General features: G+C 39.2%; 1 protein-coding gene across 1 annotated transcript in view; it reads right to left on the bottom strand.

Annotated features, from left to right (window-relative positions):
* The window catches only part of CCDC150 (coiled-coil domain containing 150), a 77,586-nt gene that overhangs the window by 26,978 nt on the left and 35,325 nt on the right, over positions 1-15,283 (bottom strand). The window contains 2 exon segments of the mRNA XM_076005769.1: positions 1,637-1,720; positions 8,408-8,521. Of these exon segments, the coding sequence (XP_075861884.1) occupies positions 1,637-1,720; positions 8,408-8,521 (198 nt within the window).

Here is a 15,283-nt window from a genome sequence, read left to right as displayed (position 1 = left end):
TCACACAAGTGTAGATAATTATAATTAAATGCATCACTACCTTTGGAAAATATTAAAAGCAAATAGTGGACAAATAGTTTTATCTTTTTATTAGACTAGTTACATATTGTTCCACAAGCCTGGCTTACCAACCACCTTTCAGACAGCTTGCCATTTCTGGGCCCCATCTTGTCTGCTAACCCTATGATAAATCCTTTCAGCAGATGAGGATGAGGTTAATGCTCACATGTCTACAAGTCTCTAGTGAAATTACTTATTAAATCAGCTCTACAGTTGCCCCTATGATTTAAATGTGGTTTGTCTCTGCCAAAACTCATGTTGAAATTTAATTGCCAATGTACTAAATTTTGAGAAGTGGTAGGACCTTTAAGAGGCATCTGGGTCATGAGGGATCTGTTCTCATGCAGAGATTAAAGCAGTCTCAGAGGAGTGGGTAAGTCCTTGCTCTTGCAGGAATCGATTAGCTATATTAAGAACAGGTTGGTATAAAGTGAGGCTGCCTCTTATATTTGGTCTCTCTGTCCACTTCCCCATTTGCTTTCTATCATGAGTTGAAGCAGCACAAGGCCTTCACCAGATGGCCTGTCTAATCTTGGACTTCCCAGGCTCCAGAACTGTAAGCCAAATAAACTTATTTTCTTTACAAATTACCCAGTCTTAGGTATTCTGTTATAGCAACAGAAAATGGAGTAAGATAGTTGCCACGCCTAACTGGGCTTCACTTCATACCATTTAGTCCAGTAGTCCTCAACTGTGGTTGCACACTGGAATCATATGAGCTTGACATCTAAGACGTATCCCCTAAGATTCTGATTTCATTGCTTTGGGGTACAAATCTAGTCATGGGAGTTTTTCCCCTGCACTTCATTATAAAAATTTTTAAACATATATTAACAGAAAAATTGAAAGAAATTTACTATGAACATGCATATGCCTACCATCCACATTCTACCATTAACATTCTTTACTTATCACATATCTATCCACCTATAATTCTCTCTATCCATCCACCAACCCCTTTTATTAATAATGCATTTTAAAGTAAATGGGAGACATCATACACTTCCTAGCATGAGGATTTTTTTAAACTGCCCAGATGATTCTAATGTGTATCTAAGGTTCAGCACCACAGATTTGGACTTCAGTGTTTCCAAAGGAGTTGGGTTAAGTCAGACTTATCATACCACTTGCAAGCTTCCTTGCTCTGTAGGTACCATAGGAACTAAACCTACAGGCAGCAAAATAACAGTAACATCACATTCTCTCAAGTCTATTCTATTGCCTCTGAGTCCTAATTTCTAGAGCTCTTTCTTTTTAGGAATGTGTTATTAAAAGAGAGAAAGAGAGGGAGGGAAGGAGAGAGAGAGCGTGCGCGAGTGCACACAAGCATAGCCTTTCTACTTTCTCAGTGAATGATCATGCATAAAACAGTTATAATAAAGCTTCAAATAGTCACAAAATGGGTTTTGACTTCACAATTTTAGGTTTCAGAAGTCACCTGAATGTTAATAAGGCAACAAACACAGGAGATTCAGAGACTATAGAATTAGTAAATAACAGAGTGAGGTCTTCTCAACATACAGCAGTATTTAGTTTGACTATTGATATTTAAAAAATCAGAAAATAAATCTCATACCTGGAGTTTTCCCTTTTCATAGGCCAATTTATTTTTACTCTCAGTAATTTTTCCCAAGACTTTTTCCACCTTCTGTTGGGCAAGCTGATGAAGCAAACACAGGCATCAGTACTTCTAGGCATAGAAAGGAATAACCATTTTCCCTAAGTATTTATACCATTTCTATAGTCATAAGATAAAGATTCATATTTGCTACTACTGCCTCTTAATATTTCACTACATAGCTTATCACAGTGCTAATGTGCAACATGTACAGAGACTGCTAATAAAAGTAGGAAGCCTTAAAAGTCCCAGAATTTGTTTTTGCATATAAATTCTTTTTTTATGTCAGTTATTCCTTTCTAGTTGTGATCCAACCAGACATGTTGTACTGTATCAATGGTTGTAGGTACCCCAAGGAGTATTATACAGTTCTTTAAGAAAACAGGAGCTACAACTGACCATGACCACTGACAGTAGAGTACATTTCTGTTACCACAGTAAAATGCAGTTGAAAAAATCTCTAGGCCAGGCACAATGGCTCACACCTGTAATCCCAGCATTTGGGAGGCCAAGGCAGGAGGATCACTTGAGGCCAGGAATTCAAGACCAGCCTGGGTAACACAGTGACATCTCTACAAAGAATTAAAAAAATTAGCCAGGCATGATGGCACATGCCTGTAGTCCTAGCTATTCGGGAGGATTCCTTGAGCCCAGGAATTCAAGGTTACAGTAAGCTATGATCGTTCCACTGCACTCCAGCCTAGACAAAAGAGTGAGACCCTGTCTCTTAAAAAAAAAAAAAAAACTCTAAAGAACAAAGAAAATGTTTATTGGAGACTCAACTCACTTAACACTGTTATGTGGGATAAACACTACTAAAGGTTCTATATTTCATAAAATTATGTAATTTCATTATTAAAACAGCCTTTAATGACGGTTATTTTTTATATATTGTTTTCCTCAGACTTTGTCAGAAAAAATAAGATACAGTTTTCTCTTGATTAAATTTTTGGCCATATTGGTACTTCCATTTTTTTTTGGTTTTGTTTTTTTTTTTTTTTTTGAGACAGAATCTCACTCTGTTGCCCTGGGTAGAATGCTGTGGCATCAGCCTAGCTCACAGCAACCTCAAACTCCTGGGCTCAAGCAATCCTGCTGCCTCAGCCTCCCGAGTAGCTGAGACTGTAGGCATGCGCCACCATGCCCTGCTAATTTTTTCTATGTATTTTAGTTGGCCAATTAATTCCTTTCTAATTTTAGTAGAGACGGGGTCTCGCTCTTGCTCAGGCTGGTCTCGAACTCCTGACCTTGAGTGATCTGCCTGCCTCAGCCTCCCAGAGTGCTAGGATTACAGGCATGAGCCACCTCGCCCAGCCCTGGTACTTCCTTTTTATAATGAGAGCCACAATCAGTCATTGAATATGGAAATTTCCACCCCCCCCCAATCAATGTCAGGGTATTAAGGAAATATTGATATTTGCCATATGTCAAAATCATCTTCATAAACCAAGTGTGGGCATAATGCACATGCAAGCAAATGTGACTGAGAACAAGCTCTCACTCATTCATAGGCTAACTAGCTGCACTATGGATCATTTACAATAAATCTTGAATTCAAAGTCATTAATTTTGGCAAATATCCTACATTGGTATAATTCACTATCTCTGGCTTATAGTTGCTTAAGTTATGAATAGAGGGCCCTTTAAGCATTTTAAACCAAAGAATTTAGACTTCTGTCTTCCACTTTGAATAAGTTGGTAAATATGAAATCATATATATTAGGGATATTAATTTACATGAGAGATATTCCCCACTATCTCCAACATAATTATAGGTATTCTTCAGTTACCATTTTGGCACTTTATTTCAAATTTTGTGACACCAACACAATAGTTTTTATTATTTTATTTTTGTTCTGAGACAGTGTCTTGCTCTGTCATCCAGGCTAGAGTATAGTGGCACGATCATAACTTACTACAGCCTCAAACTCCTGGGCTCAAGCCATCTTCCTCTATCACCCTCCCAAGTAGTTGAGACTACAGGTGAGGTGTGTGCCGCCACACTCAGCTAATTTTTCTTTTTTCTTTGTTTTTTTTTGTAGAGATGAGGGTCTCACCCACTATGTTGCCCATGCTGTTCTTGAATTTCTGGCCTCAAGTGATGTTCCCACCTTGGCCTCCCAAAGTGCTAGGATTCTAGGCATGAGCTGCTGCATCTGGCCTGTTTTTAAACAAAAGCAAAAACACATTCCAAACTAGATTACTATATAATGATATGTAACTCATAGTTGTCTTCTGTTCAAAGTATTTTCACCATAGCATATGTTCTATGAGAAGGCACACTAGTCTGGAGCAATGTTTTCTCCTTGGTAGTTGCCTTGACTAGAAGAATTAGCATTTTAGACAGACAACACTTCATAAAAAAACCTATGGACAAGCCATAAAGAATGATTAGCCCCAGTATACCACCTACCCTTAAATTATGCACATTCAATATAAAAACGTGTACTCTAATTAGGCTTCAGTTTATTATTAACTATTATGACCATCTAAGTATCTGTCCTATCAGAATCAGTATTTCATCCACAATTATATACATTCATAATTCAGTTTCTTGAACTTTTTAAAAATCACTATGTGTTGCCCCACTAAGGTAAGTGAAAATATATTTTCTAAAGCATTTAGATCAGTAGTATATTGGTTTCAAAATAACCTAAGGGAAATGTAGACTGCTATCAACAAATAGGAAACTAGAAATAATCATCATAAAGTTAATCATCAATTTTCTGTTTGTGGAAGATACACAATTCTCTTTGTCATAATATTTTTTTTTTAGAAACTGTGATGTAAAATCATTCCATGAGTGCAATATTATAGTTTGGGATTATGTTTTGACCAAATCTTCAGCAGCAAATGAATTATAAGGATAGCTAATAATGCTACAAAAACAAAGTTACAATAAAAATAAAAGCTTATTTAAAACTCATTTCCAAGTTCTATAAATTAAGGTGTCCTAATGTAAAGTGTAGGTATAGCATATAAAAAACACCCAAGAACTAGATTTAACCTAAAATATGCTAGCTATAACAAATATTAAACACTCAAAAATAACTTTGCTTATCTTCTTGGAATGTGGAAATGTTTTTTTATGGAATAACTTAGATGATCTGGTTCTTTTATAAAGGGTATCCAGGAATTTTTTAAATAATGGCACTTTTTTCTCCTCAATAAAATTCCCTCTTTTAGGCAAAGGCATAAAGAAATTCCACTAATCTTTTAAATATACTTTTAAAATAATAATTTCCCCTTTTTGCCACCAAAGAGAATGCTCATGAAATAATGAAAACTGTTGGCCAGGCGCGGTGGCTCATGCCTGTAATACTAGTACTCTGGGAGGCCAAGGCGGGCGGATTGCTCGAGGTCAGGAGTTTGAAATCAGCCTGAGCAAGAGCGAGATCCCATCTCTACTATAAATAGAAAGCAATTAATTGGCCAACTAATATATATAGAAAAAATTAGCCGGGCATGGTGGCACATGCCTGTAGTCCCAGCTACTCAGGAGGCTGAGGCAGCAGGATTGCTTGAGCCCAGGAGTTTGAGGTTGCTGTGAGCTAGGCTGACGCCATGGCACTCACTCTAGCCTGGGCAACAAATTGAGACTCTGTCTCAAAAAAAAAAAAAAAACAAAACAACAAAAAAAAACTGTCTAAGCAAAATCAAAATATGATATTTGACACGGGGTCACTTATTTAAATATTATAACAAAATATAATTATTTCCAGTTGCTAAGAGAATGTAGATATTAAGGCAGTTACTTAAATTACTGGTTACATATTAATTAGGTATTGTACTTTAATCAATGAAAGACCAGAAATTAGAGACTACTTGAATGAGTGAATATCTGAGGTTCTGAGTTATGGAAGGCAGAACTGAGATTAACATTTACTTAAATAATGTTGGAAATATACTATAAATATTAATATACAGAGCAAAATGAATTGGGAAAACACCTGAGAAACAGCATACAAAGAAAAATGCCAGTGGTTAGACAGGCGTCCTCAAACTAGGGCCCGCAGGCCACATGCAGGTGTTTTTGCCCGTTTGTTTTTTTTTACTTCAAAATAAGATATGTGCAGTGTGCATAGGAATTTGTTCATAGTTTTTTGAACTATATAGTCTGGCTCTCTAACGGTCTGAGGGACAGTGAACTGGCCCCCTGTTTTAAAAGTTTGAGGACCCCTGGGTTAGAATATACATTTTAACTCAGAAACACAAAGATATTGCTCCTTGGAAAAGCAGGACGCAAAAACAGAAAGAATTATCTTAAGATATGAACAGTAGGTTCCCAAGAATCAACAGTAAGCCACAAAATGATTTTTAGAATCATTTTAAAATCCAAATGAGCTGTAAAAGTTAGCAGAAGCTGGTAGAAGAATAACAAAACCAGTGAGATACTGGCATTTTGGTAAAGATACTTTACAAGCAGATGGTAAGCAGGGATTTTATTTAAAATATTTAACAACCAGTAAGACATGGGCTCCAGCAAATCAAACCAACTTTGACACCTGAATGGGTGAATGTCATCCTGGTTTTACAAAATAAATTTAATTCATTATTTAATTTAAACTCATTGATGTCCCAGTTGCATAGGGAATTATATTTCTGTCCAGTGCTACTATTTTTAAATATATGTTTAAAACTCAAAAGAGAATGGAAAGGATAGTCATTGAACCTGAACTCAGGAATGGTAACCTTTTTACATTTGGATTTTTTCTCACTGTAGTTCCCTGCATGACTGCTTGTAGTGATGGACTTAAATTGCACTATCATTAAAGGTTGAAATGGCAAATACAAATCTAAAATTAGAAAATGCAAAAGAAAAATAGGGGAGAATAATATTATTGCAATATGAATTATTCCTAACTGCCTGGCAAAATAGACATGGCTCTTTTTATAGTTTATTCAATTTTTTTAAAATACCTATTATGTATTAGGTATAAAGATGTAACTACTATTCTTGCATTAGAAGAGAGTGAAGGCAGATGCATAAACAGGTCAATTTCTAATCAGTGTAGTAATTATTCAATTTTCTGATGTGGGTATGCATAGTGTACTATGAATCCCACAGTAGGGGAGATCCTCTTGGCATTGCAGGCCATGAGAAGTTAAGAACTCATCTAGTGCACACAGTAAATGGAGCAAGAGACTGAAAGCAGGTCTGTCTGAATTCAAGTCTGTGATGTCACATAACACAATATACAGTCATATGTATATCTCCAAAAGTAAATCAGGGGTTATAGAAGGCACACTTTAAGAATTTCAAGTGTGTGTTTTTGTTTTTTGGTAGAGGCAGGGTCTCACTATGCCGCCCAGACTGATCTCCAACTACTGGCCGCAAGCGATTTTCCCACCTCAGCCTCCCAAAGTATAGGCACCTCCCCTAATCCCATAAAAGAACTTCAAGTTTTAACTTTCAAAGAATGAAAATACACTGCCAGCACTGAATGTCAATAGGTTTAATGATGTTGCTAACATTCAAAAACAAATCCTGAAATCTCAACCTCATTCTTCAGACTCATAAAGCTACCTGAAGCACTCCCAAGCAGGCTTGGTCAGAGATAGCACAGCAAGCCAGTATTGGGTTATCTATCTGAGTTATCACTAGAAAACCTTAAAAGGTGTGGTCAGCAGGCAAAAATCAGCATTGACCAAATCACTGGCAGATCTGTCAGTCACTAATAAGGTAAGGCCACAGGCCTCCTCACAGCAGTGGGTTTAGGAAAAAAATCAGACAGACTAAGATGTGCTCTTCCAGAGGGACCAAAACCAGATGGTTAGATAAGCCCAGCTGAGGTATGGCCAACAAGTAAAGGACATGACTAAATCTTTAATCCAAGGGGAAGAGAGGGTTAGTCTGAGACAGTACCAGGAATTACAGCTAATGGATTTTGTCATTCCAATAGGCATTTACAGGCTTTTTTCCCTGGAACAGTTCAGATACTAAGAATTCAATAAATGTTAGCTATCTGCTACATGCTTTACATGCATTAATTTACTTAATCCTCAAACAATCTCATAATAATAGCATTATTATCCTCATTTTGGCATATTAAGAAACTGAGGCTCAGAGAGGTTAAGGATCATACCCATGGCCACAGCCAAAATTGAAACCCAGAAAGTCTGCCTTGAAAGCCATGAAAATGTAACAAGATTTAGACTTAGGCTGTGTCATTTTCCATAGTTGAAGTAATGAGCAGTTTATGACACAGTTTGAAAGAAGTTAGCTCATGTTAAGACAGACTCAGATCAGGGCTTTCTATGGAATTTTCAATGATTATATACACGCTACAAAAGCAGTAAGTAATACTTTTTCAAGTATTCAAAAGCACACAGGAAAATTATTAGCTTCTTAGCAGAATGATTATCTTTTAAATCCCTTTTACTAGGAGAAGATGTTTTAAGAACTCTACCATTTATGTAAGAACTCTATCATGCATTGACCTTGTCAAATAAGCTTTTGGAAGTCAGACTTATTACTGATTACCTAACAGAGGGAACTACCTGACAGGGTAGATCATTTGTGAAGGCAGATGTTTAACAGCTGCCCTAAATTCTTGGTTTCTTAAATCTACCATTGTTTAAATATTATAGGTATCTCTACCATATTTATCCTGAGTTATTCAAGATTTATGATAATTACTAAAACACAAAACCTATCTCTTGATTTCTGATTTTTTATTAACTCACCAGTCATTAATTTCTACTTTAGACTGACCTTTTTATACCCACCCCATGGTAAACAGAAGCAGCTTGCTGAAGTTCTAGGGAAGCCATATCATTTGCCAGGTGCTTATTTTCTTTCTCTAGAGTCTGCAGGTTTTGCGTTAATGCATTTATGTCTACCTTTGGGAAAAAAAGGAAAAAAAGAAACTGTCTCAGATTTTAAAACTATTATCTTATTTTTAAAATGACAATTATAACTATGAAAAGGAAGGTATCTTATATACAGTTTCTCCTGCCTCTAACGTGGAGATTTGATCAGTCAGCCTGATAGCCCTATGTTGAGCCCAGGAGTTCAAGACCAGCCTGGGTAATAGCGAGATCCAGTCTCTATAAAACTGTAAAATTAATCAGGCATAGGGATGTGTGCCTATTGTCCCAGCTACTCAGGTGGTTGAGGCAGGAAGATGGCTTGAGCCCAGGAGGTGGAGGTTGCAGTGTTCTGTGATGATACTACTGCACTCTAGCCCAAGCAACAAAGCAAGACCTTGTCTCAAGAAAACAAAACAGAACAAAAACACTTTTTTTCTCTTTATTTTTTCAGTTTTTCCAGTTGTCTTCAGGAAAGAGTTACTGCAAATCATATAGTTCCCCTTTATTACTTTTGGTACTTGGTATTTATTTAAGTATTACCTCAAGCTTATGAATATATATGTAAAAATACTCCACAAAATATTAGCAAAATGAATCCAGCAATATCTAAAAAGGATAACAAGTCAGGAAAAAGTAAAGTTTATCCTGGTAATACAAAGCCTGTTGAATATTCAAAATCAATCAGTATAATTCACCACATTAACAGGCTACAGAAGAAAAGCCATATAATCATCTCAATAGATGCAGAAAAATAACTTCACAAAATCCAACAGCAATTCATGATTTAAAAAAAATAAAACTCAGCAAACTAGAAATGAAAGGGAACCACCTTTAGCCAATAAAGTGTATATACAAAAATCCTGTAGCTAATATCAATCTTTTTTTTTTTTTTTTTTTTTGAGACAGAGTCTCACTTTGTTGCCCAGGCTAGAGTGAGTGCCATGGCGTCAGCCTAGCTCACAGCAACCTCAAACTCCCGGGCTCAAGCGATCCTCCTGCCTCAGCCTCCTGAGTAGCTGGGACTACAGGCATGCGCCACCATGCCCAGCTAATTTTTTCTCTATATATTAGTTGGCCAATTAATTTCTTTCTATTTATAGTAGAGACGAGGTCTCGCTCTTGCTCAGACTGGTTTCGAACTCCTGACCTTGAGCAATCCGCCCGTCTCGGCCTCCCAGAGAGCTAGGATTACAGGAGTGAGCCACCACACCCGGCCTAATATCAATCTTAATAGTGAAACACTTTCTCCCTAAGATGGGGAAAAGGCGAGGATATCTGCTCTAACCCTTCTAATTAGCATCAAAGAGGAGGCCACAGCTGGTGCAATAAACAAAGGCATTAAGATTGGAAACAGAGAAATAAAACTCTCTCTACTCACAAAAGATATGATTGTCTACATAGGAAATCCCAAAGATTCTACAAAAAAGATACTAGAATAAGTGAGTTTGTCAAGGTTGAAGTATATAAGGTCAAATCTGTTGTATTTCTATATATAAGCAATGAACAATTGGAAATCTATATTTCTTGAAAATGCCACTTATAACAGTATGAAAATCATGAAGTTCTTAAGTACAAATCTACAAGGTATGTCCAAGATTTGATATGCTGAAAATTACAAAATACCAATGAGAGAAACAAAAAACCTAAATAAAATGGAGATATATCATGTTTATGTGATATATGTTACTGCATAACAACATTGCAATCAATGATAGACTGCATATACAATAATGGTTGGAACAACAGACTAAGTATGTAATAGGCTATACCATCTATTTTTGTATTTTTGTGTACGTACACTCTATGATATTTGTACAACAACAAAATCACCTAACAACACATTTATGCATCCCCATCATTAAGACATGACTGTATTAGAAGATGTGATACTGATGAGATATTAATTCTAATTTCAATTGAAAATTCAGCAAAACATTTTTGTTGAAGTCAATAAGCTCACTCTAAAAGTTATATGAAAAACAAAAGAACTAGGATACCCAAAACAGTTTTGAAAAAGAACACAGATGGGGGACTCTACCTAATTTCAAGATTTATTATAAAACTACAGTAATCAAGAGTTTCAAATTGGCAAAAGGAAAACACATAATCAATGGAACGACATAGAAAGTCCAGAAACGGACCCACAGATTTATGGTCAATGGATTTTCAACAAAGGTACCAAGGTATTTCAAAGGAGAAAAAACTGTCTATTAAAAGATGATACTGGCCGGGCGCGGTGGCTCACGCCTGTAATCCTAGCACTCTGGGAGGCCGAGGCGGGCGGATTGCTCAAGGTCAGGAGTTCAAAAAACCAGCCTGAGCGAGACCCCGTCTCTACCATAAAAATAGAAAGAAATTAATTGGCCAACTAATATATATAATATAAAAATCAGCCGGGCATGGTGGCGCATGCCTGTAGTCCCAGCTACTCGGGAGGCTGAGGCAGGAGGATCGCTTGAGCCCGGGAGTTTGAGGTTGCTGTGAGCTAGGCTGACACCACGGCACTCACTCTAGCCTAGGCAAGAAAGCGAGACTCTGTCTCAAAAAAAAAAAAAAAAAAAAAAAAAAGATGATACTAGAAGAAGAGTGAGATCAATGAAACTACGGAAGTAAGAACATTCAAAAATCTTCTCTTTCATAAAAGCAATAAAAATACTAGCAAAAACTGTCAGAATCAACTTTTTCAGAACTCTGAAAATTAACAAAAACATTATAGTAACATAGGCAGCACTTATAGCAAAAAATTGGCTGAATCTAGGTAAGAACAGCAAGCTTTGTGGTGCTTTAACTTACCCTATTCCCATCCCTCAATTTTCCAGCTCTGCAGTAACTTTGAAAACAAATGGCCCACAATCATAGTGAACACCAAACTTGGCAGTCACCAGAGGTAGAAGAACAGGGTTGGAGCTCTTTCAAAGCCTCATTTACATAGAACTATCATTTTATGACCTGTCTGGTGGTTCCCTGAAAGACTTCAGATGCAAAGTTGCCTTTATTTGGGCTCAGAGCTCACCCAGACAAAAAGCCTTTTTCCCAGGGGCATATATTGAAAATAATTACAGATAATTGATTAACTTTGTGGTTGCCTGAAGTGGTAGGTAAGAGTTGGGCAAAAAAGTCTAACCAAAAAACTCAAAAGGACAAGATAAGGAATGAGATGACCATAGCAGGTTTTGAACAGCTCCAACACATTCTAGGGAATCTAGAGAGCCACACATGGGTACAGGGTTGTGCACATGTCCAGAGTTGTGTGCATGCTCAGGAAAGACTCTGAGAAGACCCTAAAATCTCACCTCTGGCAGACCTTGACCTCTTTGCAATCAGAAATGAAGGCTAAAGGAGAGCTGTCAACTGCATGAATGAGTGTCAAATGCATGCCCCAAAATGCACATAAGAAAATTATTAAAAGCAAGAGACAGAAAATCTTGAAAGCAGCAAGAGAAAAGTGGCTCATTGTGTATAAGGGATCTCAGTAAGATTAACAGCTGATTTCTCATCAGAATCTTGAGGCCAAAATGCAGTGTGATAACATATTCAAAATGCTGGGGGGGTAATAGGGGGGGAGACATAACCAAAAATTCTAAATCCAGAAAAACTATCTCTCAAAAATGACAAAGAAATTAAGACATTATCAGATTTTTAAAAATTGAAAATAATCATGCAAGGGCTTTCTTCTAGTTTAAACATACTTCTAAGGATGTGGCTCTTCAAAATCTCAGCCTAAATTGTAATTTACCAGGGTCTCTACCTTTGTTGGGGTCTGGACTGTGGGGCTAGAAAGCATGCCCTATAAGAAATACGAAAGGGAGTTCTTCAGACTGAAATAAAAGAGCATTAGACAATAACTGAAATCTACATAAGAAAAGAAGGTAAGAGTAAAGGTAACAGCAACATAGGTATGTATATATAAAAAATAGTTCAGGGGGCGGAGCAAGATGGCGGACGAATAACACCGCCAGACAGAGTGTCTCTGCAGTAAAGACAGATTCTAGCAGAAATTAGAGGAAAGAAGCAAGAAGACGAGCATACAGCGGACAAGGGCCGGAAGGAACGGTACCTGAGACCCTGGGAGACTCCATGGGAGGAGGCTGCGGAGGAGAACTGGAGGCTGAGACCACCGGAGCAGCCCGGAGACCAGCGGCAAGGGTAGGTGGATTTGCTGTTTCCCCTCCCCTGCATTCGGGACTGCTGGTGGGCTCCCCAGCGGGTGGAGAGACCTGCGGACACCAGCCCAGAGACCGCCGCCGCCTGCCAACGGTGAGCCTGTAGAAGACGTGGCACCAGGTTCCCAACTTCCTCCGGGCACCTCCGTGTGCACAGACCCAAGCCCCACGGCAGGCGCCATTTTGCCTCCTCCTCCCCTCCGACGACCCTACCCGAGGCTGCCCAGAGAGACAATACAGCCACCAGCCGGAGGCACCTCCAGGGAACGGGACCTTCCCGTTTGGGACCCTACACCTGACTTAGGGGAACTCAGACTATGAGCTCCCTACCCGCCCGCCCTCCCAGGTGCTGCTGGCACCGTGTTCCCAGGAGAACGGTGCCGACTCAGAGACTGAGAGACATAGACCCAGCTTGGGCTCCCTGTGGGTGAATTGGGACCCGAAATCCTCTCCCTGGTGGGAATACAGTTTGAACTCTGGGACCCAGAGGTCGGACCTGCAGACCAGATCCCCTGCACTGAGGGCTAGCATTGCCCGGGGCACAGAAGGGTTATACGTGAACAGCCTACTGAGGTGTGTGTGCCTCCAGGGGCGGATTGGCGTCCTAGAGGGCAACCCTCCTCCCAGGAGGAGGCCGTGCGCCCAACCCAGGTGGCGTTCCTGTGCAGGGAACCTCCCCACCGGCACCACAGTCCGGGGAGGCCTGGTGGCTTGTGGTCTGGCCTGCTGGCAGAGGCCCAGGAGTAGCTGCGGAGTTCTGGAGGGTGGAAAGAAGCAAGGCCTGCTCCAGACTGCGGATCTCAGACAGCCCCACCCCCACACACAGACTTTCTGGCTGAGCGGGACCATTCCAGCCCCACCCTAACAGCTTTCCCTGGAAGCAGAGAACAGAACTTTGACCCCTGCTAACGGCCTGAGAGGGCAGGCTTGCCCAACCCAGCTCCGCCCATAACAAGAGCTGTTAACAGCACACAAAATCAACAGAATAGCCTGTTCCTCCAAGCAAACGCCACCTACTGACAGGGACGGATTCTTGCACAGCCTTTCCACGGCACCCACTGACTCAATATACAGGGAGTGGTCCAATTTCACCCACAGGCACCACCTAACGCCTCAGAAACTAAACAAGGTGTGTGAATACCCAAACAATAACCTAAGGAAAGAAACAACAACTGATCGACATGGGAAGAAATCAGCGAAAGAACTCAGGAAATATGAAGAACCAAACGGAAAATACACCCCCAAAGAGGAGCACCAGCCCCCTAGAAATGGACACCAACCAAAATCAGGCAACCAATATGACAGAAGAGGAATTTCGTATGTGGATCATAAGAACACTCACCCAGCTGCAACAACAACTCAATAACCAACACAAAGAAACCACAAAAAGTCTCCAGGATATGGGAAAAGAAATAGACACAATGAAGAAAAGTGTAACCGAACTCCTGGAAATGAAGAATCAATTCAAGGAACTACAAAATACAGTGGAAAGTCTCAAGAACAGGGTAGATGAAACAGAAGAAAGAATCTCAGAGCTTGAAGATAACACCCTCCAATTAAATAAATCAGTCACAGAAATAGAGCAGAGAAACAAGAGAAAAGAGCAAAGCCTATAAGAGCTGTGGGATTATGTGAAGAAACCTAATGTGAGGGTCATAGGGTTACAAGAAGGGGAAGAAGACAACACTCAAGGGTTGGACAAGCTGTTTGAAGATATAATAGAGGAAAATTTCCCAGGCCTTGCTCAAAATCTTGATATACAAGTTCAAGAAGCTCAGAGGACCCCTGGGAGATTCAATGCAAACAGGAAGGCATCACGACATGCAGTCATCAGACTGACCAAAGTATCAACTAAAGAAGCCCTTCTAAGAGCTGTAAGACAAAAGAAGCAAGTAACATACAAGGGAAAGCCAATTCGAATAACATCAGACTTCTCTAATGAGACTTTACAAGCAAGGAGAGACTGGGGCCCCATTCTCACTCTTTTGAAACAATGCCCAGCCTAGAATATTATTCCCTGCAAAACTAAGCTTCGTATATGAAGGAGAAATAAAAACATTCTCAGACAAGCAAAGGCTCAGAGAATTCACCAAGACAAGACCAGCCCTACAAGAAGTACTAAAAACAGCATTATGCACGAAACATCATAATAATAACCCACGAATATAAAAACAACCAAAACCCAAAGATATTAAAGGCCAGATATTACAATGGCTCAAGACAGAAATCATAGCAACAACATCCAACCCAACAGAATGATCAGTAATCTACCTTACCTATCAGTTCTCTCAATAAATGTGAATGGCTTAAACTCTCCACTCAAGAGACATAGGCTGGCTGAATGGATAAGAAAATACAGGCCAAGTATATGCTGTCTTCAGGAAACACATCTAACCTGCAAGGATGCATATAGACTAAAAATAAAAGAGTGGAGATCAATATTCCAAGCAAATAGAAGCCAAAAGAAGGCTGGTGTGGCAGTTCTAATTTCAGACGATTTAGTTTTTAAACCAACGAAAGTAGTAAAAGACAAAGAGGGTCATTATATAATGGTGAAGGGCACAGTCCAACAAGAAGAGATAACAATTTTAAATATATATGCACCCAACTTAGGTGCACCCAGATTCGT

The sequence above is a fragment of the Microcebus murinus genome, chromosome 8 (assembly GCF_040939455.1).
Source record: "Microcebus murinus isolate Inina chromosome 8, M.murinus_Inina_mat1.0, whole genome shotgun sequence".
Classification (NCBI taxonomy): Eukaryota; Metazoa; Chordata; class Mammalia; order Primates; family Cheirogaleidae; genus Microcebus; species Microcebus murinus.
Note: the sequence above shows the minus strand (reverse complement) of the source record. Positions and strands in the feature narration are given on the sequence as shown.